Source organism: the organism of the source record quoted next, unplaced genomic scaffold (genome assembly GCF_019419815.1).
Source record: "Pyrus x bretschneideri cultivar Hongxiangsu unplaced genomic scaffold, Pyrus_bretschneideri_v1 Contig28, whole genome shotgun sequence".
Lineage (NCBI taxonomy): Eukaryota > Viridiplantae > Streptophyta > Magnoliopsida > Rosales > Rosaceae > Pyrus > Pyrus x bretschneideri.
The window spans coordinates 2,920,177-2,947,744 of NW_025999590.1; the positions used below are offsets into that span (position 1 = coordinate 2,920,177).

At 37.5% G+C, this 27,568-nt stretch overlaps 5 protein-coding genes across 6 annotated transcripts; 4 read left to right on the forward strand and 1 right to left on the reverse strand.

The window, feature by feature from the left end:
• The first annotated feature begins 1,847 nt into the window (after positions 1 to 1,847).
• Positions 1,848 to 5,825, forward strand: LOC103955467. Its single transcript, XM_009367366.3, has 2 exons — positions 1,848 to 2,489; positions 2,628 to 5,825. The coding sequence occupies exon 2, from the start codon at positions 2,767 to 2,769 to the stop codon at positions 5,581 to 5,583; it is 2,817 nt and encodes a 938-aa protein (XP_009365641.2). The 5' UTR covers positions 1,848 to 2,489; positions 2,628 to 2,766; the 3' UTR covers positions 5,584 to 5,825.
• Positions 5,826 to 7,032: 1,207 nt separating this feature from the next.
• LOC125479233 (B3 domain-containing protein REM8-like) lies at positions 7,033 to 9,609 on the forward strand. Of its 2 annotated transcripts, XM_048588371.1 has the most exons (5): positions 7,033 to 7,305; positions 7,429 to 7,502; positions 8,259 to 8,592; positions 8,757 to 8,854; positions 9,035 to 9,609. In XM_048588371.1, exons 2-5 carry the CDS (start codon positions 7,434 to 7,436, stop codon positions 9,341 to 9,343), a joined length of 810 nt encoding a protein of 269 aa, XP_048444328.1. In that variant the 5' UTR covers positions 7,033 to 7,305; positions 7,429 to 7,433; the 3' UTR covers positions 9,344 to 9,609. The 2 variants fall into 2 exon arrangements, with proteins under 2 accessions (XP_048444328.1, XP_048444327.1); XM_048588370.1 differs by lacking the exon at positions 7,033 to 7,305 and having other exon boundaries at positions 7,332 to 7,502.
• Positions 9,610 to 10,719: 1,110 nt separating this feature from the next.
• LOC103955466 (B3 domain-containing protein Os11g0197600) lies at positions 10,720 to 14,477 on the forward strand. Its single transcript, XM_009367365.3, has 6 exons — positions 10,720 to 11,098; positions 11,474 to 11,948; positions 12,271 to 12,464; positions 12,947 to 13,436; positions 13,684 to 13,850; positions 13,946 to 14,477. The coding sequence occupies exons 1-6, from the start codon at positions 11,021 to 11,023 to the stop codon at positions 14,237 to 14,239; spliced, it is 1,698 nt and encodes a 565-aa protein (XP_009365640.2). The 5' UTR covers positions 10,720 to 11,020; the 3' UTR covers positions 14,240 to 14,477.
• LOC125479232 (B3 domain-containing protein REM5-like) lies at positions 14,187 to 17,025 on the forward strand. The gene is made up of 5 exons (XM_048588369.1): positions 14,187 to 14,318; positions 15,718 to 15,803; positions 15,885 to 16,185; positions 16,335 to 16,465; positions 16,564 to 17,025. The coding sequence occupies exons 1-5, from the start codon at positions 14,309 to 14,311 to the stop codon at positions 16,849 to 16,851; spliced, it is 816 nt and encodes a 271-aa protein (XP_048444326.1). The 5' UTR covers positions 14,187 to 14,308; the 3' UTR covers positions 16,852 to 17,025.
• A 274-nt stretch (positions 17,026 to 17,299) lies between these two features.
• Positions 17,300 to 19,604, reverse strand: LOC103955465 (transmembrane protein 147). The gene is made up of 7 exons (XM_009367364.3): positions 19,433 to 19,604; positions 19,238 to 19,307; positions 19,037 to 19,096; positions 18,737 to 18,851; positions 18,523 to 18,638; positions 18,099 to 18,223; positions 17,300 to 17,818 (listed from the first exon to the last, which is right to left on the reverse strand). Exons 1-7 carry the CDS (start codon positions 19,507 to 19,509, stop codon positions 17,695 to 17,697), a joined length of 687 nt encoding a protein of 228 aa, XP_009365639.1. The 5' UTR covers positions 19,510 to 19,604; the 3' UTR covers positions 17,300 to 17,694.
• Positions 19,605 to 27,568: the final 7,964 nt, after the last annotated feature.

Here is a 27,568-nt window from a genome sequence, read left to right on the forward strand (position 1 = left end):
TTTTTTCTCGTTTCGTCATATTTTTATTTATTTTTAAAATATTGAAGAAATAATGTGTAAAAGGTACGCAAAATTTGGAGAGAAAGAGTATATACTTCTCTCTTCTCCGCTACTCTAATTATGCCAGATAAGTGAACTTAACATTTTTTTATTACGAAACTAACAGAATATGGAAAAAAGTGAAAATTTTGAATGTTGTAAAGTGGCACAAAGTAAGTTCGATCATACAAAAAATAAGCCAAAAATAAAGAAGAAGGTGAACTCTATATTACTTTATTATTGATGTTTAAATTTTTGGTGGGTCATTACTTTATTATTTTTTAAATTTTTGGTGGGTTCAGTTTGTATTAAAGAGTATTCAATCATATACGATTAGTCTTCTGACCCCTCTAAACAGTCTTCATTCCTTGCGGCTATCAAATCAATGCCCATATCTGGCCATGGTTCTGCATTGATTTGAATTAACCATGTAATTCTCTTGTTCTTTAGGCCATTTCAATGTCCTTGTTTATATGTTTGCAAAGTATGACCGTCACTTAAACCACCGGGGTTATTTGCGACTTGTACAATTTTCAGGATCTTATTTCACACGGTATGTCCTGGCTCGATTTTTAGGTTGGTGAATCTCATGAGGTGGCTAAGGAGATTGAAATAATTATGTAAGTATTCCTAACTCCTGAAATAATGAACTGTCATGACGAAGTTACCAAGTTACTAAGTTACCAACCGGTCCCTTAAAAAAAAAAAAAAAAAACTCAGCGGGGTGATGGATATGGATGGAGCCAGATTATGGTTCGGAATCCTGTAATGTAACAAAACAATTGAATAACATTTTCATTGAAATTCCTTGGAAACTCTGCAAACAGAAAACAAACAAAAAAACCTTGGAAGTTCGTCTCAACAGGAAGTAGGTAGGGAAATTTGGGAATCTACATTTCCAATATTAAGGACCACTATTTAAGGTTTTTGTTTTGTTTTGATTAAAACATTATCGATAAGTGATTTTTTAGTGTGCTGAAACTACGGTTCGGTACAATAAATATTAAAATACAATTGATTAGAAACTTGAAACATTAAATATCAACTAGTTTAATAGTAATTATCTCATAAAAAATTAAAAAAAAATGAAAGGCAAAATATCATTTATGTTGACTACCTTTCCAAATGATTAATTGATTTGCAATGGTGTTTTTTTATTTTAGTTTCTTGGTTAATTTATAAAATAATTTAGGGTTCTAAACTTTTTTTCACATTACGCATTGAGCTAACCTGGTAAAGTGGACTAAGGATTTGGATCATCGCCGGATCCCCTTTGTGGGTATCTTAGGGATCAACGCACGTGAACTGTTGATAAAAAATTGTGTGGGTATTTTTTTCTTTTTTATATTTTTCACACAAAATGAGATTATTTTATTTTTAAAAATATAAAAAACATTTAATTATAACCGCACGATTTTTTATCAATGATCCACGTTTGTTGATCCCTAGGACCGATCCCCAGGTAGGGGATTCGGTGAGGATCCAAATCTGTGGACTAACAACTGTCAGTAAGTTTATGCGAAATTGCTTGACTTTCCGGTACCTATCTTTAGGGGAGTAGGATTAACTCACATCCTAATTTCTCTTATCCCACATCCCACATCCCACATCCCAATTTCTTTTCCTTTTTATTTTTTCATATTTAAATGGTTGGGTTTAGCCCAGGTCTACATCATGTTGTGTTAAAGATACTTGAAAAATGATTATATCATAAAGTACGAAGTTTCACTTTCATGTCTCCTTTTACAAATATCTCATCGCACTGAGGAGCAAACTTATGATTATATGGGGTGCATAATGGGGTACGTACGCGAGGCCAAAGCAGCCCTCAAACTTTTCTCAAACATTCTCCTCCAAATTTAATTGCAGAGAGAGAGAGAGAGAGAGAGAGAGAGAGCTCAAATCATATTGTTGGAGTTGGGTTTGAATTAAACTGGAAAATGAAATGAGAGGAGGGGAGGTGGGAGTATTTAATGTGGAGAGGTAAGCAAAGCAGGAAGCATTAAATGCAGAAATGTACGTATTGAGTGCCCATATTAAATGAAAGCATTTGATGGGTTGCCAAGCCATTTGCTTCTTTCGTATTTCTATCACTCCTACAACTACTGGTAGTTGAGAGGAGGGGAGTTGTTGAAGGAAGCTATTTCTTTCTCCTGCCTTTGGTTTTCTCCCTGCTTTAATCTCTCTCTCTTCTTCTTTTTTCTTTTGGGTCTTTTGATTTGATTCCTGGGCACCATTTTCTTTCCCTCTTTAACCTTTCAATTCCCCTTCAAAGACTAAATCTTTATATGGTTTGGTTCAAAGAATCAAAGACTTGAACAGCAGATGTGTTGTGGGAATTCTGAGTTTTGAATCTTTTTTTCTGGGAAAATATTGGGTTTTGTTTACTTTATGGGTTTTCAAAAGTTGGAGATGTTCTCTGTGATCACATTTGATGATGATTATTAAATGTGAGTAGTTCCTTCCTTATCAGATACGTCCTTTATGTTTTTTGCCTTTTCCTTTTCTGACCAGTTGCCCTTGCGGATCTCACGATAAAGTTCTGGGTTTTAATGGAAGAATCTATCTTTGTTGTTTGAATGTTTCAGGTAGAAATTTAAAGTGAAGGCTCCAAAATTTGAGTACTTTTCAAATTTCATAGACCCCTTTTGCTTTCAGACTGGTTAGCTGATTCTGGGCAGCAGTGATCAGACTGATTTTAGAGAGAGAGAGGAGAGAGAGATTGATATGCATCTTTCAGTATGGAAGCCAATATCCCACTGTGCAGCTCTACTAATGGATAAGAAGACCAGAAGGAGGAGAGACAACGGTTCTGGTTTGGCTGTCGACGCCAAGCGGAAGCCGTCGGTTCTCCGGCAGCTGCAAGAAAATAGGCTCCGGGAGGCTCTTGAGGAGGCATCAGAAGATGGGTTGCTTTCCAAATCCCAAGACATTGATTATGACCAGACCCCAAATCAAGACGGCAGCTTTGGACGGTCGAGATCCCTCGCCAGGCTCCACGCCCAGAAGGAGTTTCTGCGCGCGACGGCGCTCGCCGCGGACCGGACATTCTCCACGGAGGATTCAATCCCTCACCTCCGTGAAGCCTTCAACAAGTTCCTGACAATGTACCCAAAATTCCAGTTTACTGAAAAGATTGATCATTTGAGGGCAGAGGAGTACAGTCACCTCTCTGAATCGCTTGCAAAGGTATGTCTTGATTACTGTGGTTTCGGGTTGTTTTCGAATCTTCAAACTGAACTGTATTGGGAAACATGTTCGTTTACATTGTCGGAAATAACTGCGAATTTGAGTAACCATGCTCTCTATGGAAGTGCTGAGACAGGCTGTGTTGAACATGACGTAAAAACTAGGATTATGGATTACTTGAACATCCCCGAAAACGAATATGGTCTTGTTTTTACTGTCAGTAGAGGGTCTGCATTTAAATTGCTAGCTGAATCGTACCCTTTCGGCACGAATAAGAAGCTGTTGACAATGTTTGATCATGAGAGCCAGTCTGTGAACTGGATGGCGCAGAAGGCGAAAGAGAAAGGTGCCAAGGTTTATAGCTCATGGTTCAAGTGGCCAACATTGAAGCTTTGCTCTAGGGAGCTGAAGAAGCAGATTGCAAACAAGAAGAGGAGGAAGAAGGATTCTGCAACCGGGCTCTTTGTGTTTCCGGTTCAGTCAAGAGTGACTGGGGCGAAGTATTCGTATCAGTGGATGGCACTTGCTCAACAGAACAATTGGCATGTTTTGCTTGATGCGGGGTCATTGGGTCCTAAAGACATGGATTCACTAGGGCTGTCGCTCTTTCGCCCGGATTTCATTATTACATCATTTTACAGGGTGTTTGGGTCCGACCCAACTGGATTTGGTTGTCTTTTGATTAAGAAATCTGTAATGGCGAGCCTGCAAAGTCAAGGTGGGCGGACTGGGACTGGAATTGTGAGGATTCTTCCGGTTTTTCCTCAGTGCCTGAGTGATTCTGTGGATGGTCTTGATGGATTGGGTGGAATTGAGAATGATGCAGTCAACTGTAATGAAGAATTAGTGCCTGAAACACATGGGGAGTCTCATATGCCTGCTTTTTCAGGTGTGTTCACTTCCAATCAGGTGAGGGACTGCTTTGAGACGGAGATGGATCAGGACTCGGACAGGGATGGTGCGGAGAGCATTTTGATTGGGGACGTTATGAAGAGTCCAATCTTCAGTGAGGATGAGTCATCAGACAATTCATACTGGATTGATTTGGGTCAGAGTCCATTCGGTTCTGATCATTCCGACCAACACACAAGACTGAAAACAGGTTCGCCCTTGCCACCAACATGGTTTTCGGGGAGGAAAATCAACAAGATTTTCTCTCCGAAAGTAACACCAAGGCTGCCAAAGAGCCCAATATATGATGATGATAAAGGGGCAAACCTCAGAGTGCATGAAGATCCTGTTTTGTCTTTCGATGCTGCTGTGTTATCGGTGTCACATGAGCCGGACCGTGTTAAGGGAATTCCTGAAGAAGAGATGTTTGCTGAAACAGATGCCGCCTCAGGAAATGGTAGGGAGATTCAAGAAGAACCTGAAATCCGGGAAGATTCAATGGCCAACAATTCTAAGCTGCTTTCTACCGAAGATGGATTCAGGCTGAACAATCAGACTTCTGGTCTTAAACACAGCAACTTTGAGAATTCCTCAACCTCCGAAATTTTCCAAGAATCAAAAGATAGTGCCATCAGGAGAGAGACAGAGGGTGACTTCAGACTTCTAGGAAGAAGGGAAACAAAGAGATTTTCTGGTGGTAGATTTTTCGGTTTAGAAGAAGGTGATCGAGAGCCAAGCATGGGTCACAGGTTGTCTTTTACCATAGAAGACGACCACAGAGGAAAATCGAGCCTTATTTTGGAGCCTGGAGAAACATCCATGACTATCCTTGGGGACGATGAGTTCATGAGTGAAAGAGAATATGGCGATGAGCAGGAGTGGGAAAGGCGGGAGCCTGAGATAGTTTGCCGTTATCTTGATCATGTCAATATGTTAGGCCTGAACAAAACTACCCTCAGACTGCGATATCTCATCAATTGGCTAGTCACCTCACTGCTTCAACTTCGGTTACCTGGTTCAGATGAAGGTGCAGAAGTGCCTCTTGTGCAGATATATGGTCCTAAGATCAAATACGAAAGGGGTGCCGCTGTGGCTTTTAATGTCAGGCAAAGCAGCGGAAGAGGGCTAGTTCACCCCGAAGTCGTACAAAGATTGGCCGAAAAGAATGGCATATCTCTCGGCGTTGGCATCCTTAGCCATGTCCGAATTGTGGATGGCCCAAAGCAGCAACATTGCGGGGCACTTGATCAGGCAGACGCATCTTTGTGCAAGCCAATGGTTAACGGGCGCCAAGGCGGTAAGAACATGTTCTTTAGAGTCGAAGTTGTGACAGCATCGCTCGGATTCTTGACCAACTTTGAAGATGTATATAAGATGTGGGCTTTTGTTGCCAAGTTACTCGATTCGTCGTTTGCTGAAGTCGTACTGGATGAATTATCGTCGGTAGAGGAGTCCGAAATGTAACACTTGTAAAGTAAATTACATGGATGATTTTCTCTGTTTTTGAAGAAAAGGAAGTGAAAGAAAGGATGCTAGCTTTTGTATGGTCTATTCTTTTTTATCCTCAGGAGAGTTTCTTGTGAGCAAATTAATTTGTTTATTTTGTTGTCAATTTTTAATTTTTATTGTAATTTTTGTGTTTCTGGTGTTATCACGTGTCTTGTAAAAGTTCAAATACATGACAATACAACAAATTTGAGACGTCACCACTCTGACGTAGAAGTAAGACGAATTGAATTAATTGGTCATGAATCATTAGCCTTTGTAGAGGCCGGATTTGATCTCGGGGGACTTATTTTAAGGGATAATTTGATATAGATCCAATTTTGTGAGCCATTAGTACAATTAGTCCACTGCATTGAAATAGGTCCAATAATTGATATTCCACGTAAGCTTATTTATAATTTGTACCATATTTATCCCTTAGACTTATAAATTGTAGTAAATATTCAAAATTTCTTAATTATATGATTATTTGTGGTTTAACTTATCCCTTAATTGTAGGATTAGTTATAGCAATTGAAACTTAGTATTTGTTCCTTTTTTTTTTTGTTTAGTATTTGTTCCTTTAATGGAGGTATATTATATCATATTTCTATTCTAATGTTTTGCCATGGAGGTTCAGCATTTTTCTTCCTATACAATAGGTAGTTTATTTTTATTTTGTTGGTAGGTTATATCTATTTTGTAGGTATAAAGCATTTTTCTTCCTATACAATAGGTAGTTTATTTTTGTTTTGTAGGTAGATTACATCTGTTTTGTTGGTATAAAGTATTTTTCTTCCTATACAATAGGTAGTTACTAAATTATATCGGTTTTGTAGGTAAACATCATTAGGTGGTTACTAGATAATATTTTAGTTAGTATTTAAATATTCAAAATTAAAAACTGAATAAATGATACAAAAATTAAAGAATTTAAATACTTTTTTCTAAAAGGGCAAAATTAGTATAAAAATATGTAATTGGATAATTGGACTTAGTTAAAAAACTACCTTTATTTTTGGACCTAGATCGAAAAGCCCCTTATTTTAATAATGAAAAAATAACTTAATCATGTAACTTATAAGCTAAACACATTCAAATTCATGGTTTAATGGTTCTTGATGCTTGTGATTTTCAAATTATACTATAACAATTTAAATAGGTATGTCTGACCACGTTATTTACAGGACACCTCTTACAAAAGCATGAGATTCTCTTAATTTTAATCTCGCTCAATAATTTACTGGTTCCATTCCCAGTAAAAATTGACCTAGTCAAACAGTACTATCAACGTATCTCTTAATACCAAAAGCACTCAAAAATTAAAAAACAAAACATTTCATCCCATCATCAAAAACTTGCTATGGTGAGGTATTAGGGTTTATCTGTGAGGACTAAATAGCAAATTAACAATTATCACATGGGCCTTTACTTATTATCAATCAAGCCCATTAAACTTAATAGGCCCAATTTCTCTGATTCTTCAAATGCCCGTTCGGCGTAGCAGAGAGTCAAAGATGATGACGCAAGAGTTTCAGGCTTTCCGCCGTCGTACCTGGTGGTGCCCCTGCACAGTATGAACTTGAAGTACAAGCTCCAGCCAATAGCATCCATGGATTTCAACCACTTTACCGCGACCCAGAGCTGCGCTGGAGAGCTACCATTGGCCCTTCAACGTTATATAAACATTGCATTCAGCTAGTAATCCAAAAACCAGAGCTTTTGATTTCTGAAATTTCAGTTTCAATCCACAGCAACCCGCCGTTCGTTCATCTGTTCAAATTTCACATCTTTTTGTTTACGTTTATTGCTCTTTCTTATCAGGATTCATGGCTGCGGCAGTTTCTCCGCTCACCCAGTTTTTTAAGTGTTTGGCGACTGGCTGCACAAAGAGACTTGTATGATTCTCTTTATCTCTCTCTCTCTCTCTCTCTCTCTCTATGTATATATATATGTATGTATGTGTATAGATATATGCCTGTTTCACAGAGTAACCCATTTTTTGGATTAATTTCTTTGTATTTTTATTGAAAAGATTATTTTTTTGGGAACTTTAATGAAATGGTTATGATACTGTCTATTTTAATAAAAAATCACATTTTTACATTAAAAAGTCAATCATGATATTATTCATTTTATCCTTTATTTTGTCCTTAACTCAAAATTTTCAAACTTTTTTTAATAGTTTTCTTTTAATTTTTTTTCTTCCCAAAAACAGTAAATTTTAAGTGGGAAATGTGGTTATACAGTAAATTCAAAGAACAGTTAATTTCCCTGTATACCCCGTCAGAGTATAGTAGATAATGTAACTAGAGTCCGACGGGGTTGTATTGTTTTTAGATGAACTTGTGTATTATCTTGATGATTTCGTATGGACAACTTGTACGCTTTTCGTTGCATCGTTGTATCTTTATAAAATATATAGCTTCTTATATGAAAACAGTCATTGGATTCCTTGCTAAATCAAAACATGCTTCCTTACTCTTTTCTTTGATGGGGTTTCATTTATCAAAAGATGGATGCTTTGTCATTGGCTTCTTGGTTTGCACATCCGGTAGAACTTCCACAGTAACGTAATTGTATTATTCAAGCTCTTCTGTCAAATTGAACGATTACGAAATGTGGTTTGATATTTTTCCTGTACGTATGAGCAGCGACTTCCACCAGCTTTCTGTAGAAATCTAAGTGAAAAGAAACCAAAAACAGCACTTATTAAAAGCTGTTTGGGATACTGGGATGTCAAAGTCGGTAGGAGCGGTGATGGAAAGCTTGCTTTTGAAGAAGGTTGGGAAGAGTTTGCGAAGCGTAATGGCTTAAAAGAAGAGGACATTGTAGTTTCTGAACACAAAGGAGACATGGTCTTCAATGCGGTTGCCTACGACTCTGGCGGATGTGAAAAAAAGTATCCACCTGATTCCGGTGTAGCTGCCAACAGGATGGCAACTTCCTCTAAGGCGCGGAGCAATAAGCATCATCGCGGTTCCAAAGGTTGGATGATTTTGCTTCTTTTATTACAGAATTGTGGTTCTCACAGCGGAAAATTCATCGTCACTCTCTTCCATATCCCCCCAAGATTTACATCGGTTTACAAACTTAAATATTAATAATGTTGCATTGCATCTAACCGTGGGTGCTTTCGACTTACGTTTCAGGAAAAGGGCTTTTGAAAACAACAAAATGGTTAACGTCGGCGAAACTGTTCAAGATAAAAATGGCGAAAACCCATGGGTGCGTTAGCAAGGCCTATGTGGTAAGCACTCTACCTTTCTTTATCCTTACGGAGTTTGTTTCTTTCCACACTTTTTGAAGTTAATTTCATCTTATTCATGTCGAGCATGCTTTCATTAGAGCCCTAGGCGGAGTTGTAAAGTGTGCTGAAGTTTCCTTTTCTTTTCGGATTCTTTCTTAATCTGGCGAGCGCTTATGGCAGACCATTCCTGCACGGTTTGCAAGAGAAAACGGCCTTCATAGCATATCGAAATTGATTCTCAATGATCCGCGTGGAAGATTATGGCCGGTGAGCCTAGGTCGTTGGGGAAGCAGAGTGAAGGCTGTTGATCATCGTCTAGCCATAAATACGAAGGGATGGTACAAGTTCTATGCATCCAACAGTCTCAAGGAAGGTGAGGTCTGCTTATTCAAGCTCAAACGGATGTCCAGGTCGATTTCAACAGCTTTCATGGACGTCGAGATAACCCCCCGCAGATCGGAATCAGCAGTTGGTTTTGAAGTTTTTTGATTTCCGACAATGTTATCGAGTACGTAGGGTGCCAAAGTAATTATCGTCATATTTGATGTGTTTTCTGGATATTGTGAAGATTAAACTCATGCTGTGTGACTTGATAACTAAATTCTGTATTTAAGTACTCCTTAATTTGAGTTATATAAGATTTTGAGTTTTTTTTAAGAAATGTTTAACAAAACACTTCCGGTACTGTTCACTTTTAACGAAAAACCATATTTATACATTTTCCTGGTACTATTCACTATATCTTTAAAAAAGACTTTTCATTAAAAAGGAAATTTTTTGAACTTTTCGTTAGTTTTTTATTTTTTATTTATTTTTATAATATTATTATGTTGATATTTTTATTTGTTCGACATATATACATACTGTTTCTTTGCCACCTTGGATAAAATCGTCTCCAAGCAATTCAATTAGTAATGTGTTTTTTGAATATTGTAAATTGCAATATATCGTTATGGAACTTATGTCAATCGAACTTGATTTTCTTTACTCAACGAAAGATTGAGTACTTCTCCGTTCAAATAGAAATTGAGATATTGTTAAACCAACTGATTATACATTATTTATATCACAATTTTTCTTAAATGCAAGTTATTTAATTTGATTAACCTTTGTAGTAATTTAAACTACATATTAATAAAATTCAGTTTGTCAATCAAAACTTTAGTAAACTACCACTCTAACCCTCTCACTAGAACTGAACAAAAATAAAAAACGTGGACAATTTAGTAATTACACCTAACACAAAATTTACTATTTTTATACTAACATCACAGCCATTTAAAAGAAAGGGATCCGGAGGATCCCTTCCACCTGAGCCATAAATTAAAACTTTTAAAATTTGATCAAACGGCTAAAAACATGGGGTTCTATTAAAATAATAATAATTTTAATTATTAAATCAAATTACAAGGACCCAAATTTTACGCTTACATAACTCAGGTTGAAAGAATCTGGAGAGGATCCCTTTCCCCATATAAATATGACCTATCCTATTCAAAAAATTAAAAAAAAAAAAATTAAATCCTGCTTTTATCCCCCCTCTTCCTCTCCCGACAGACATTCCCCACGTTCCTGACCCCTTCTCTTCCTTTGATGTATTTCTCTCTCTTTTTTTTTTTAATTGTCATCCCTGCTCATTAACATAAATTGTAATAAAATAAAAAAAACAATTTTAATTGCACATGTAAAGCCTGTGCCAATTGCTAGTTTAAAAAAAATAAAAATAAAAATTAACTACCGGTTAATTGTTAATTGACGCTAGTAAAATGATCAAATTACCTCCCCATATGACGTGGCGCTTCCACATTCAATCAAAAATCTCGACTGCAACATAAATCATGAAACTCTGAAGCACCAGATTTTTCTGAGATCCAATGGTACGTGGCATTGTCTGTCAGAGACTTGGCGCAGTCACGCGCCACCAGGCGGCGTGAAACCACGCCGCATGTCCTCCAACGAGCACCTGGAGCAAGTGAGAGAAAGCTACTGGCTTTAATTGTCTCCAAATTTCCCCACGATCACAAATAACAGCTTGAATTTTGTTCCTTCTTGCTTGATTAATTTTAATTCCGAGGAAAAATGTTAGGACCTGTTTGGTTGCTCGGAAAATTTCACTGAGAGATTCTGGTTTCTGTCTAGAGTTTGAAACTTGCAGAGTTAATTTCAATGGCGAAGGAAGCTCGGAATGTGAGGAGCCCTCATTTTTTTGCGTTTTATTCTGCTGATTTGAGCTCCGAAAGACTGGTAATTTTCTTCCTCTTCTGATTTTCCATTGTTTTCTGTTTTTGGGTAAATTTTATTTTGTTCTGGGTTGTAGGGAATTAGGGTTAGGGTGTAAAATTTGCTGAATAATTTGTAAAGTGAGAGTCTTTGGATTTGGGAATTATGGTTAGTGCATTAAAGTTGCAAGCAGGTAAATTGTTTATTGCATATTGGTATTAGTATTCCTGCGAAAATCTTACTCTGTTACTGATCAGAAGAGAGACTTCAACTGGGATTTCATGGTTAAAAGTTATAATTTTTGTATCTTCAGAGTTGAGCCAAGTTAAATATTGGTGGGTTAATGTCAGTGTTTGTTGCATTTTTGGATGGTGATACGATTGCACTGTTATGGTACAGAAAATCCCGGATAGATTTATGAGGCACATGGAAGGCAGAACGTCCGGGTTAGTTTTGTTGTTTGGTCCTAGCGGCAGTGCGTGGAGTGTTGAATTGATTCAACAGAATGGTGGTTTGTTCTTGCATCATGGGTGGCCGGCATTTGTGAGAGACCATTATGTGGAATGTGGTGACTTCTTGGTTTTTAGCTACGACGCTGATTTGTGTTTCACCGTGCTAATTTTCGATCAAAGTGCGTGCGAGAAAGAGGCTGCATTTCGTTTTGGATACGGCCAAGACTCTCGCAACTTTGAAAAGTGTAAGTATGTGGGACGAAAAAGGGGAAGGGAGGAAGCCGCATCATCTGGCTATAAGCTGGTTGATGGTGCGGCGAAGAAGGTGAGAAACGGCTTGTCTCAACTCCAGTCAGAATGCATTGATGAGGGCCGAGAAGACGCAACTTGTTCGAAGGAAACGAATCCTCATGAAAAGCCTGGTAAGAAAACCAACTGATCTATTGGCTCTTTCCACTCGAAGACAACTTTCCCGTCACCAGATAATTCTGCAAAGTCTGCCTGTTTTTGTTTCTCTCTTTTTCCCTCTTATAGTAATTTGTTTGTATTACAGATAATTTTAACTGTTTTAGAGTGAAAGTATGCAAGGAGCCCAAGTTTTCTTTCAATTAAATTCTAGGCATAACATAAAAAAGTTCACGTGCACTAGAATTTCAACCCTGAAATAACGAGTTTTACTACGTCTGTGCAAACAAAACTGAAAACATAGAGATGCATTTGTTATATTTTTATTCTTGCTTGCAGGTTTGGATGTTGTTCCAAATACAGCAAAGGCATCGATCCAAAATATGTGTGGAATAGGAGATGGATTAAATGTTAGTGGTAGAGTTTGTATGCAGATGTCATCAGCACATGAAGTAGCTCCAGTGTTTAGCTCCTCTAACCCTTATTTCGTGAGAATCATAAAAAGTTTCAACATCAGTGGTTCATATACTCTGGTTGGTTCTTCCCTCTGGCTTTGTTGTTGTATATTTTTCTTCTTATAAGGGAATGTTTTGTTTATTATGTAAGGTATACGTGTTGCATCAATTCACTTTTTTGAGGTGCTGTCCCTTTATAATTATCTGCACTTATGCATCCAATAAAAGATCTACTGTTTCCATTTGGTTGTCAATTCTTTTCCATAATTCCTCAAACCATGCAAAATCTTGCTTACTGGTTCCCGTGGAATTAATCACAATCACCCAGAGGTTGTCCCGATAGTTCCTCATTTCTTCGTTCAGGTTTGGCGTCTGGACAGTGTCCACGGTATTCTGTTTTTCTGTTCACTTGGAAGTCTATATGGTGTTCTCATGATAGATTTTTCAGTGTTAAAGTTTTTCCCCCTTTTCTTGTATGAACTTATGTATGTGTTCGCACATGTTGTTGTGGGTGTTCGCGTGTATGATTGTTTTTTCACTGACTGATTTATGTTTTGCAGAATATCCCGTATAAATTTTCAGTGGCACATTTACCAAACTGCAAAGTAAAGATTGTCCTTCAAAATTGGAAAGGAGAAAGTTGGACTGTCAATTCTGTGCCAAGTACTAGAGTGCACACAAGTCATACTCTCTGTGGAGGATGGATGGCGTTTGTTCGTTGTAATGACATACAACTGGGAGATATCTGCATTTTTGAACTTGTGCGTGAGTGTGAATTCCGTGTCCACATTCAAAAGGGAGAAACATCTAGTTGGTTAAGTCCGGGGCAAGCTGTTACTACACATAAAACTATCAAAGGCTTGTCAAAGAAAATTAAAGGGAACTCTCCCAAAGTCCATTCAAAGAGCATAAGAGAGATAGCTGATAAACTATCATCAAAGATGTATCAAGATCCTGCTTTCGTTAATGATACAAGGAAATATGGCAGCACATCAAGATCTCTTACTAAAGTTGCACTCTCTCAGTCAAAAGTTGCCAGTAAAAAGTTGGGTAAGTCAGCAATTTCTTGCAAAGATGGGGCCATGAGTGCTATCCATGTTTGGATTGAAATGAGCGTGAAGTTCATCTAGATTTACATGCTATACTTTTATCTATAAACTCAGGCAAACGTAATTAAATTTTCAACGTGTTTAAGAAACGCATGATAATAATATTGATTAAAGTGGTTGTGGTTGATGTCAAGGGCACCTTCATTTTTCTAACTTAAACTGGTTTCTGAACCATTAAATGGAGACAGTTAATCGCAGGAAAAAAGTTGTTGAAGATGAACTAGATTCACAAAAAAGGGGTTTGAGAATCAAGTTAACACTTGATGAAGAAAGAGTAGCTCGATCGTTCACTTCGTGTTTCCCGAATTTTGTGAAAATCATGAAGAAGTTCAACATCAGTGGATCGTATACATTGGTGAGCCTTGTCAATTCCTGCACAAATGTTTGTACTGTTATTTTGAAGATTGCTTTTGCATGGTTCGTACTTATAGATTGGTTATTATTTTGCAGAAAGTCCCTTACCAGTTTTCCACAGAATACCTCCCCAACTATAAAACAGAGATTCTGCTTCGAAACTCAAAGGGGGGATGTTGGACTGTGAACTCTGTCCCAGACTCAAAGGGGCGCGTGGTGCATACTTTTTGTGGAGGGTGGATGGCGTTTGTACGCGGAAATGACATCAACTTTGGAGATGTTTGCATATTTGAGCTTGTTGGTAAGGATGAAATGCAAGTGCACATTTCCGGTGTTGGTAAAACGGGGTTTGACCATCTAGGCGGACAAGCAACATCTGATGTAGTATAGCGGTCGTGCAATCTACTGGAAATATACCTTCTCTCTGACACATGATCCAGCTCAACCATCCCTAAATACATGTTATATGGTGAGCTTTCCTATTTGCATTTTGTTTTTCTCTGATTGCGTTCTTCATGTCATGGCGACTGCTAACTAAATATTGGTGAGTGTTGTCATCTACAACCTAAATCATCCCTTCCTGTGATGAACATGAATGTCAATAGAACTGCACTGAACATTTTTGTGAGCGCGACCGCTTTTTCCTTTTCCCTGCACATAATCATGTCGATTTGTCACCACTTTTAACGGTTTTTTTTCCTCCGGTGAATTCAGTTTGGTAAATGCGTGCAGCATTAAAGAGAGAAGTTTCTGCATTTTTGTATCGAGTAGCAGACTCGCTGGTGTAATGGTGTGTGCAATACATTTGACTAGGATCATTACATTCGCTCTTTAGAGTTTTCTTATGATCGGCATTCGACATGAAAGTGTAGCAAGGGATAACTTTGGTTGAAACGTGAGATCAATGGTCCTAATTGATGCTTGTTTATTCTTAAGCAGAATTGAATTGGACTTGTTGAAAGGTTTAATACAATTTGTACGGTTGCAACAAATAAAATGCCAAAAGAGAAGAAACCCGCGGCAGGCCGAAGAAAACATACTGAACTAACAAAGTACCCCAAATCAAGATTACCGTAAAACTTGTAACTAAGCAGGACATTGAAAACTTTGAGAAGGAACATTCTTTTAAAGTTAAATTATGTACGCTCTGAGTCCTTTTAGTAAGAAAAACCCCATTTCCAATAGGAGCGTAGCAAATCATATTGAAAGACAGTCAACTAAAAAAGACAGGGTAGAAATTGAGTCTCTTGATATAAAGGATATTTTACGTAGAACTAATGTAAAGCATAATTAGAGATTTACACTCTGTGCATAATAAAAAATACATTTACTCTAAACAATGTAGTTACACTCAATATAGAGCAAAAATTATGTCAATAATTACGCTTAATAAACAACAAAAACACACATCTAGTTTTAAATGTAATTACACTCACGTCTGCAAATTGTGCCATGATTTACAAGACGACCAAAGTGCAACATACGGCTCGTCTTTCTGATGGATTCTTATGACTTGTCAAATCGGCTTATAGTCAATGGTCATTTCCGCTCGGTATCTCATCACATCTCGAAGTAAAACCCCTAGCTAGCTTAGTAGTCAATAGTCCATCTTCTGCCTCAACTTTTGGATTTGGATCCTCTGAGCTAATAGAGAGGATCCTTTTGACCATGAATCGTTGAATATTTATCTAACGGCTATAATTATTATAATTTTAAAAGAACTTTCTTTGTAGCCGTTCGATAAAAATCCAACAGTCCATGATGCTTGGTTACGAGCATCCTCTCTATTAGCTCAGGAGAGGATCCAAATCCGCAACTTTCAACCATGTGGTTCTGGTTGGCGTTTTTACTTTTCCGGTGAACTCTAGGGGCAAACATGGATGAGAAGCTAAAGAAAGCTCTAGAGACACCAGCATTTAGAGCGCTTCTTGTCGGTGACTTCTCCAAGCATCTGGTAACGTCGAAGTGTTTTGTATAAAACTTATTAGTTATCGGTGTGTTTTTTCTAATTTACTTTGTTTCTTAACTTCTGCAGCGTATACCGTCTGCGTTTATCAAGAACTTCGGAGGACGATCGCTTCGGAAATGTACTCTCAGAAACCCTAGTGGGGACTGCTGGGGTGTGAAACTTAAACAGAAAGAGGATGGCTTGTTCTTCCGAAAAGGTTGGAAGGTTTTTGTGAAGGATCATTTTCTAGAACATGGAGACTTTCTGGTCTTCGAATACGGTGGCGGATCAGAGTTTGACGTCACCATCTTTGATCGAACTTGTTGCGAGAAGAATGTCGAAGAAGCTGCCAAGAGGGCAAGTAGTAATCTTGCCGACAGCAGAACTGGTGAGTTATATACTCTTTCCTTAATATCGGCATTTCAAACCAATCACGCACTGCCATGCATTTTAAATTACAGTGACTTTCCCGTTGCTTAGAAGTTATATACTCTTATAGTTCTTTCTCATATCTTGTCTCGATTTTTTACCATGCAGTCGATGATGTCGTGCGGATAGAGAGACCTGCAAGTGTTCATTTAGCGGAAACATCAACTCGATCCGTCTTGTTTAAATCGGAGAATACATGGTTTACGAAAACTTTGAAGAAATTTAATCGAAATATTTTGGTCAGTACTTTACACGATCATGTTTCTGAAACATTTGTTCTGAAATGTATGTTATGTTTTTGTTCCTCCTTTGGTACCGATTATTTTCCGAAATGCAGACAATTCCGAAGCACGTAGCCCTAGCTGAAGGACTAGTAAGCGACGCAGGGCTTCCGAGTAGAGAGACTGTAACGCTTCAAGATCCGACCCGGAGATCATGGCTTGCTCAACTTCATGTCAGGGCAGATCACCGCGTGCAGATGGCACGGGGATGGGCAGCTTGTGTTAGGGCAAACGAGATTTCTCCTGGGGACGACATCGTTTTGGAGTTTGTGAAGCGAGGTGTACTGCAACTTCATATTTTCAGAGGCAATGTGCTACTTACATCCCCAGATGTCTCTGGTTAAAGCCAATGAACTGCAATTTTTCACATTGCGTTACTTCTTAATGCAGTGGTGGCAAAATCTGCTTGCCTGTTTAGGGTTTAAGGTCGCAGTTGGATTTGTTATCCTTCTCCGAAAAGAAGCATTTTGTAGCCGAATCCGACTGTGATGAAATAACTTAACGATCAAGCTTGTTGATTCTTTGTTCTCCACCATCTACTCGTCCTAATTTTCGTTGTCCTGCAATTTGTGTTTATAGTTCGTTATATCAAGTTCTTACAGTGTTCATGTTTGAATGGAACTGAAAAACAAAGAGATTTCGTGCAACCTGCGCAAGACGGTGACATGCCTATGACAAATCGGTGTATAAAAAGTGAACGAAAGATTTCATCAACGAGAACCAGGTCATATGGGGGAGAAAGAGGGGTGGAAAATACAGCTACCAACAATATGTGGATCAGACCCCAATTGGTAGTACACAAGTGGAAACTGATATAAAGTTACAACAAATACGCTTTCAGTTTGCGATACAACCCTACTTATCTCCAACATCAACAATATGTGGATCAGACCCCAATTGGTAGTACACCAGTGGAAACTGATATAAAGTTACAACAAATACGCTTTCAGTTTGCGATATAACCCTACTTATCTCCAACATCAACCAAAAATTTTGGTGAGTACACCAGTGGAAACTGATATAAAGTTACAACAAATACGCTCTCAGTTCGCGAAGTCAGTAAAGGTCAATTTGAAATATTGAAACCGCATGGTAACCATTCGAAGAAACTGAGAACGGAGGATATTCTAATCCTGGAGACCCTTTCTGACTGGTAGTCCAATGTTGAGAGATTATGACCGGTTGTTTCAGGCAGAGGGTCTCTGACATTGAGCAACGAGCCACCAACTGATGAGAGCCATCACTAGAGAGGTACCAAGTTCAAACACTACCACGTCCAGGAAGTGCCAACCCCAGCCTCGCGACAGATAGCTGTACAAACAACGCACGGGTTAGACGAGAGAAGCTTAAAAGAGTGCTATCTAGTTGTTTCATTGACAATTGATGAACGGAACCAACCCTATCGATCAGAATTTGAAATGAAAGGGGAAGATAGGATCAGAATTTGTGGGAGAGAGAATTATCGCTATTTTTAAGGGAAAGGGAAAGAGATATAACTACTGAGGGTATCAATGCGTCGTAGCAATGAGTAGATGTTAAAAGCAAAGAATTTTCAAGTAGTGGTAAAACTAAGGGAAGTTAAGAAGCTGACCTTGTGATAGATGGCATGGTTGCCACCAATCCTGCACATATGTATATCAAAGGAACCAACGTCCTAGGCTTGTTTTTCCGAAGCCATATCAAAGATCCAAATGCGGCAAGAGATATACTCAAGACCTAAACAAAGAGAGTTAACACGAGCTTATTAACAGAGAGAGGAAAATTTACTCCATTACTCAAATTAAAGAAGAAAAAGCCATGAAGTTGTATTAGTCAAGTTAGTAAAAAAGAAGCAACATATACATCATCATTTGAGGTATGCCTAACATGAAATCATTGTCACTTTCAGACTCTCATAGGGAATATTAGCATTCTATACCCACAAGCCTATCAACGAGCATTCTAGCCGACATGGTAGGTAAGACCGTAAGAAAACTACAATGGAAAAAAAAGAAAGAAACAAAACGACTGAATACCAGATTGGCATTTGCTTCAAGGCCTTGGAGAACATAATCCCAAGTGAATTCTAGTCCTCTAGCGCCCAACCATAGCGGTGCCAGTCTATGGAGAACAGAATCAGCAAAAGCCCATCCTGCAAAGAGGGAACAAGAAAAGCTTCAAAATTGTTCTAGAAAATGAAAAGCAGCTTATGGTTTTTGTTTTCCACAGGCTTGATCAGGTTCTACTCACCAAGTCCCACCGCCTGAAATTTATGATTCTGAGAGATATTCCTGTGAGTCAACTGGGTCAATGCGAAGTAAAGTCCAGCAACGTCTATAAAACCGATCAGAGCTTTCAACAATTCCTGAAACCCGAAAAAGGGCATTAAGCATTTGCTGATTTCAGGCGAAATTCATAATCTTCAAATGCAAAACTAGCCAAATTACAATAAAACTTCATTTCCAAACATGGGAAGCAGCATGAACTTATCGAAAATCGACACTTCTATTCGGAAACATACATTTCAACTGAAACCAATATAGAAAATACCTGATACGGATCGAAGCTCTCACTGTCAGATACGTTCAGAAAAGTTGCCAAACAAACCAGCTGCAGAACACAGATTTAACAAACAAAAACCATCAGCAGCCATTTCTGTTGAAATCAAATCTAATTTACTAAAACTTTACATAAAAATGTGATTTTTCTAAGCATATCAGTTGAATTAACTACGAATTAATGCTAACGGACCTTCACTAAAGCTGTGCCGAGATAAACCAGAGCTGCTTTGACGGAAGTCCCGAGCGTATCGTACTCCGATCTGCACAAGTGAATCGTACAAACGAGTTAGGGTTTTGACTTGGGGAAGAAGACGAAGTGAACTGGGAGTGATATATGAGAGCGTAAAAGATCCGAAAGAAAAAGAGGAGAGTAGGACGGGCGTACAGCGGAGTGGCGGAGTAGTAGACGGCGTGAGGGCCGAACGTCAGAATTGCGCAGTTGAAGAAGTGAAACACCGTCATCCCTCCGTCGTCGTCGTCGTCTTCTTCTTCTTCTTCCTCGCTTTCTCAGTCGAAGATTCCCAGAGACTTGGACGCACTGGCAGTCTTGAGGAACCGCTTGTTCGGACCTGGGCTTCACTTCCCTTGACCCGGAACCTAATATGGGCCCCATTCAGTAATAATAACAATACTGGGCCTATACAAGTGGAGTACGTGTTAGTGTTAATGGGCCGGGGTGAAACGGAATCGTAAGAACAATGAAAAAAGGTTGGTGATTTTTTCAACCAAAAGTGGACTGGATTTTTCAGGTTGCCTGAAATACGAAACGGAACATCATATTAATATACAACTGGCTGGAAACTTTTTTAAAAAAAAAAAGTTCTCCAATTGTATATGACATGTGGTGTTCCGTCCCGTGTTCCGAAATCCCTACCAAAAGAGAAGACTAGTGTTTAAAACGTAATCCAGTGAAAATTTTGGCTGAATTGAAAACATAGGATGGATTGAGCCCATCTTTCATTGATTATGTATCTGTACCTCTCATTATCAAATGTCAATAACAAAACCTAAATTGGTTTTTTATTTTTTATTTTTATTTTTTTACAAATAATTATTGTCTTGTCAAATAACTACAAGCACAAGAATTTGCTCATAGTGGACACCATTTTCCCATTTAGAAATTGAGATCGAATTTGATCTTCTACCAGAAATTCCAGATTCCACGACTGTCTTTTTATGCCAAGGCCTTGACTGTTTACCACTTCTCCTTGACCACACATGGTCCACCATTTTCTACAAAATTCTAGCTAGGGTTTAATGCCATGTCTATGCTCCAAAGAGAAAAAAAATTAAAAAGAAAACACTTGAAGGCCACGGTTGGATGCATGTAATTAATCTACTTATTAAACCTAAGATTCGTTGGACCAGCTAAAAGAGTTTTTTTGTGAAATATTTTTGGAATTAATGTTTAATAAAAATGCAAGTGAATCTTGGAAAAACACTTGAAGTGCTTCCTGCAAGAAGCCCATAATTGGTGCTTCTTGTATGAAATACTTTAAGTGCTTTTGGAATTCAGAAACACTTTCTCTAAAAGATTTTCAATCATTCTAAAAATACTTCCAAACAAGCCCCTTGATCACTACACTATGTGTGTGTGTGTACTTCCAAACAAGCCCCTTGATCACTACACTATGTGTGTGTGTGTGTGTGTGTGTGTGTGTGTGTGTGTATGCCATGCATTTCTTATTTGAAAGCTTTCTATTTGTTTTCTTTCTTAAGCACCATACATTTGGTGTTATAATCAGGCTCTAATTGTGACATTTTTAACTTCTAATTTATGTCTAATATTATGTCCCTTTACGAATCATTTGACTGTTCACGTGGCACTTCTGGCACAAAACTCTGGCCACAACACTGTAGACAGTAAACAAGAACAACGACCTATTTCGTTTCTACTCTTTGATGTCTTGCTCATCAGTGTCGTTATTATAATATCTAAAATTTCTTGATGAACGCCAATAATTCCACCACGACTAATATAAGTGGATGTTTCAGGTTATCGCCGTGAAAAAACAAATGTGGATATGTTTGTTGGATATGGATGTTGACATTTAAGGTTGATGAGTTTTTTCCTATATGCTGTTGATGAGATGCAAGATAATTGCCAGCATGAATGGGACATCCCTAATTCCCATTTATGTGAGTGTGGAAAAGAGTAAAAAAAAGGGAAATATATGATGGTGCTTTTGAGCTCTGGGACAAATATAGATTTACGAGCTATTTTTAGCAGAGATGGCGTTTTACTTCAGTAAAAATGGGACAATATAACCGTCGAGACGACTATACTTATAACATGATCTTCGTTTTCTGAAGCAAAAATGAGAGAAACAGTAAAATATACGAGAGATCTTCTGTGGTGAATACATATATAGTTCCCTGCATGTCATTTATATCTATCTCATTTTTGCTACAATAAAACAAAATTTTATGCTAAGAGGCTGTTTCTTTATGTGTGTGTATATATTTACAAATTTTAATTTAATTTGTGCTGTCCAGAGGGACAGCTATGGGGAAAATGAAAGAGAGAGACAGTGTCACGGGAATACTCAAATGATCTTTCCCAAGCAAACAAGAAGTTTTATTTAATTCGAAAAGTGAAAAGAGAGGTAAGGATTTTAAGTGATTGGGATGGATTCCTGTGATTCCCATATACAACTAAAGCTCAGTGGAAAGCCATCAAAATTTTCATAATTCAAAACAGGACTAGAACGAGAAATTTTTTTATTGTGATCAGAACACGGTGGTACATCACATATTTTTATACATGTGGTGGGAAATTTAATTTTTTAAGTTATTAACTTTTCATCACACATATTCAATCATTTATATAGTGACATGTGGTGTACTACCCGTGTACCGATCACATTGAAAAATCTCTCAACTTATTGAAAAATGGAATGGAAAATGATGGCAAAATAAGTTCGGAATATTAATTGAATGAAAGCGTTTAAAATTGACAGAATAGACCACTATAATTATTTGGGTGCATGGATTGAACAAAGAGGTTTTACTACCATCGACGTTGAAGGTATTATCCCGCCAATTTAAAATACAGAAGAAACTCTCAACCTTAGTCTTAACTCCGCACAAACAGTTATCACGCCGGCGGCTGCAAACCCTTTTTCTCCTTGCCGCCGGCAAAATCTCTTTTCTCTCCCCTCTACCAAATCCGGATTCAGAAACCCCCAAATGCACTCCCACCCAATAACTTCCTTTCACATCATCTAGAGGCCTGACCTCCATGGGTGGGAATGGGGTTGCTGCTTCTTAGATCCAGATTAGTTTTAGGGGAATGTGTGAAAAGAAAGAACTAGCTACCTTTCTGTTTTTGTTTGAAAAAACTTGGAATGAAGTCGCTCTTAAATCAAAGGTGTCGGACCAAAAGTGATAAGAAGTACCCAAATCCAGTTTTCAAACGTTGAACCTTTTTATTTGTGTTTTCATTGCATTATGATCCTTACTATTGGAGCGTCAGCTGTTCCCTTTTCAGTAGGGCATCTTATTATTCCTTGATAACGAAAAATGTCTTGTATCACTCAAGGGCATCGGGTAAATAATTCTGTACCCAATCAGCCACATTGGCCAGCGATCTTGATGGATGCATGCATGCATGCTTGTGTGTAATAGTACCAAAAACATTTGTTTGTCTTTTTAGTATTATAAATAATAAGATATTTACAAATGTACCGATAGTGAGACAACAAAATTACCGTACGCTACTGCAATGTAACCACAATTAAGTATATAACTCTTTACAAATGTATCGTCGTCAAACTTTAAAGTATGCATTCTAACCCAATGAATTCAAATGAAAAATGCTAGAGAGACCAAGTTGTTAGATCATCTTTTGTAGACCACATAATGCGACGATTTATAGTTGGATTCATTTTTTAATGATTTAAAGAAGATGATTTAAAAATTTGATCCATCTAACATCACCCAATTCAAATATATTTAGACCAAAAACTAGTTAACTAGCGTTCTTATATAGATATTCAATATGCATGCATGTTGAAGTGTTGGTGGCATCGTTTTATTCTTTAAAGGATGTAATATCATGAGGCACGTCAGCCTAAACGGCGTTGATTCCGGTGATTCGCTCCTTTCTTTTTTGTCGTTTCATTGATACTCAAGGGAAGAGAAGGAGAAGGTGGTGATATTCAAATCTAAAAGCAACACATGCTTGTATGGCTGTATCCTAATCTCACGAATCGCCATGAAGAAACTAATATTCTCCTCATAAAACTATGACTCTCCTTATTAATTACTACATACTTTATACATATTAAGTTCAATTAATTACTTCTACAAGCAATAAGACAGTAATTAACTCAGTTCTGGTAATTAAAAATCTTATAAGTACTGCTAGCTGTTTTACTTTACCTAATAGAAAATGGTGAGCTAGGGTCGCCTTCCCCTGTTTTTTCCCTTTCCAAATTTTTTAGAGTAGAACCATTTTGCTAAGGAACGTTCTAGCTTGCTAGCTATTACCTTGCAGTCAAAGAATGCCCTTAAATTAAGATGAAATAACCCAGATTAACAGTAACCCTAACCCTAACCCTAACCCTGTTAAGTTTGGATCTGATTGCCAGAATAGACGGGACTCTAATTAGGGTTAGGTGTCATATATTCACACACTGTTGGTCTGATGCACATGAAAAGATGAAAACATTACAAGTTGAATAGGGAACATTCTAGCTAGCTAGCTCTTATCTTGCAGTCAAAGAATGCCCTTAAATTATGATGAACTAACCCAGATTAACCCTAACCCTAACCCTGTTAAGTTTGGATCTGATTGCCAGAATAGACGGGACTCTAATTAGGGTTAGGTGTCATATAATTATATTCATTCACACACTTGGCCTAATGCACGTGCTGTATACGTGAAAAGATGAAACACTAGAAATTGAATAGATAATTGTCTATTTTGAGAAGCATCTAAACTGTAAAACAAAAGCAACATGTATCTTTACAAGAACATGCATATCTTGGTAAACTATAAATTAAACTTATGTCAGTTTCTAACTTGGGATGCACTAAACCAGGAATTAACAAAATGCAAGGAATTTTTACCAAAAAAAAAACAAAATGCAAGGAATAATTAACTCAAGAACGCATCTCTAGTTAATTAGCAAGGGTACTATTGCTTGTAGTTTATCTGTCTCTTGTCTAAGGGTTTGTCCTGGATATTAAGGCCAATTAACTAGGCATGCAAAATGTAAAATGATGAATTCAAAGTATTTCGGTTCAGTGATATTCCTTTTTACTTATAAATGAGAGGTCTTAGGTTCGATTCTCACCAAATACGAATTTAAACCACATTTTTGCTAGCCCATTGTGAGGCGTAGCTATCCCCACCCCCTTAGTGTGAATAATATAGTTTGTTAAAAAAAAGTACATATTGTGCTCCCTTGCTTGTGTATCGGTAAAATATGTGGTTTAACATGGGTAAATCCCGTCATTAGTATTTCTCTAGTCAAATAATGCCGGTAATGAGAAAAATCTTAATAACGAGAAGAAATATATGATTGTATCAATAGTTCCCTTGTATATTTGGTCAAGGGAGGGTATATATTATTTGAGGTAGCTAGGTGGCGAATGATATCAAAAACGAAAATACTAGTGATGTGCATTGTCTTAACGTGGAACCAAATGGGGGTCCTTGTCAAAAAAGGAATAAATTAAAATGTAGGGATATATATGATCAGAAGATTAAAATACAAAATTAATATGAGAGAGTAGGGAGGTGGTGTTATGAGACAAACACATGGAATATAACTCAAGGAATAATATGGCATGGCCCCAAGCATTTGACAACATTGCAAATGAACCCATACAGAGACATATTGACCGGATATTACCCTCCGGCAACCTTATTATTCAATACTTCCAACAAGATGAGGATTGAGAATATATGATCATGATTCATCAAGGGGTATGTGCAAACATATACTATTAATTTGATTTGATTAATTAGTTTAATACTAAAATAATTAGAGAGAGATGCAAAGTTTCCTATTCCCGGAGAATCTAGAGCGCATCAGGCGCTGACCGTGGCTTCGAAAACTATTAACAAATGATTAACGTTTTCTAGCCATCTTGTTGTTTCTGTAATCGCGATTAATTAATTATTTAAACAAATCGTGTAAATAAAGAATTGGAAAGTCATGGGATTATGAGTTGAGATTATATTATATTTATTATTAAGCATAAAAGACCAATAGAAGAGAACAAAGAAAGAGCCTATTGCCTAGACAAAGTCACGTCCATATGTCACGTGACGGGAAGCCATGTTGACGCCGAGGAATATGATCTCTGAGATGAGTTTTATGTATTTTTCTAATTTTAATTTTTTGGGATTCCACGCGCGGATGGGGCTCGACAGATGGGTTTTGGCCAAGGAATAGTTGGACACGGAGAGGGAATACTGGGGAGGATCGAAGACTGTGGATCGGACAAATACTAGCCGTTGAAATTTTCATCCTCACCTTCACCCACTTCCTTCTACACGCTCTCGCTTCCACACGCGCTGGTCGACGAACAATATTGTGGTACACAGGATACAGTTGAACTTCCTTGTTCATCTGAAGATGATGTTGAATTTCTTTCGAGCATGTGTCATAACCGCGAATGATCGTTTTCTATATTGACATTTAAGGATCATCTCTATGAAAAGAATTGGTTATGTTGGAGATCGTTTACGATACATTGAACGAAAAATAGTTTCATAACGACAGTTTAAATAATATTTAAGATACTCATAATGAAGTGTCATTATTTGATACATATCAACTACTAAATGATCTCTAATTTGTTAACAATTAGATGTACAATGAAATGCACCCTACATGAAGCAATGTGACACTAAAAAAGAAATCAAACGATAATTATAGAGAACGAAAGATTAGAATCATCATAAAGCAAGCATGAGAAAACCTTCAAAGATTGAATGAATAATAATATGACATTATAACAATCCTAACTCATATAAGTTGGCTCTATACCCTATCTCAACTTTAAACTTGCTAGGAATCCCAATGGGAAATGAAATATTGAAAATAATAAAATTTTAATATACCCTTAAAAGTGTAAGAAGTTGATATTTTAAAGCAATACAATGTTTTTGATCTGGCAACAGTTATTTTTAATATGGCCTATCACAACTCGAATTGGAGCTCCAAATTCAAATTTACAATACTTAAATTTTAGCTATAACAATTGGGAGGAATGTGATTGATGAACTAAAGGATATGTCCTTCAAGCCACTCCATCATGTGTTCTACTGCACTAAGAACATCTCCAATCGTTGATGAAAGGTAAGAGCAAAAGCAACAATATTGCCCTCGAATCCAAAAAAACTCTCTCTAGCCGTCCAATAAAGCAATGTTGCCCTCCAACTAATGTGCACCTAGTTTGTCCTTTATTAGTAGGAAAGTGATTGAACTAAAGGATATATGTGGAGCGCGTGGCCTGAGGAATCTTTGAAAAACTTGAATAGTAAGAAATGCATGTGGGTCTGCGACCCTGGTGTCGCCGGACGCCCCAGCCACTCTGACACCTCTATGCTTCATACTCATCTTCAATTCAATTCAACTCATTCATATATATATATATATATATATTCCCTCACTCTAGCTCTTCATCATCTCCTTATTTCTAATTAGCTATGATTTAATCATGTATAGATAATTAAGCAATTAGCTAAGATATTTGTTCGTGGGGTTCGGACGTGTACAGCTCGATATGATTGACAAACTGGTATCGCCCACTTGGACCAGCGACTATGTAGACCATAAATTGTTCTCTTTTTTCAAAACTGGTTTCAATTATGTTATGAGCATAATTGCAGAGGCTGCAGTACTAGATCAGCTGGCAATTAATGTATAGTCGGTTTGATCGAGTTGATTAAGTAGGGGTTGGCCTTAGGCTCTTAGCCTTAGAAACATACAAACTATTGTGTGATACAACCAGTTTGTAGTGTTGTAATACATGAGAAAAACGAGTTTATTTTTAGGTTTTGAAGTCGATAAATACTAACACGTATTATAGCTCATGATCGTGTTTTCAATATCACACAGAAATTTCTCAAAACAAAACATAACGCAAGATACACAAAGACGTTTATTATTTTCTAGTCAAAACGAATCCAATACGACTAGGAGAGTTATGAGCATCTCGAATCGGGGACTTGGAATCTAAAATCACGATGCATAATCATATGTCTCAGAACTTGATCAGAGACAACAAACTACACCCCGTAATGGAAGCTTAAGATGGCCACATCTATGTAGTACATAACTCATATGCTTTGAGTTTCTTTGCATTGGATGATTTTAGGTTATTAAGCTTCTTAATAATTGTAATTGCCACGTCTGCAAGAAACAAAACGAATAAGGGCATAGCTGGAGCTTTGAACGGGGGATATTTTAAGGGGTGGTCAGTCAATCCTTGTTCATGAAGTAAAATGGAAATATTCTAGTTTATGGAAAATATTAAAATTGAACGAGAATAATATCTGATA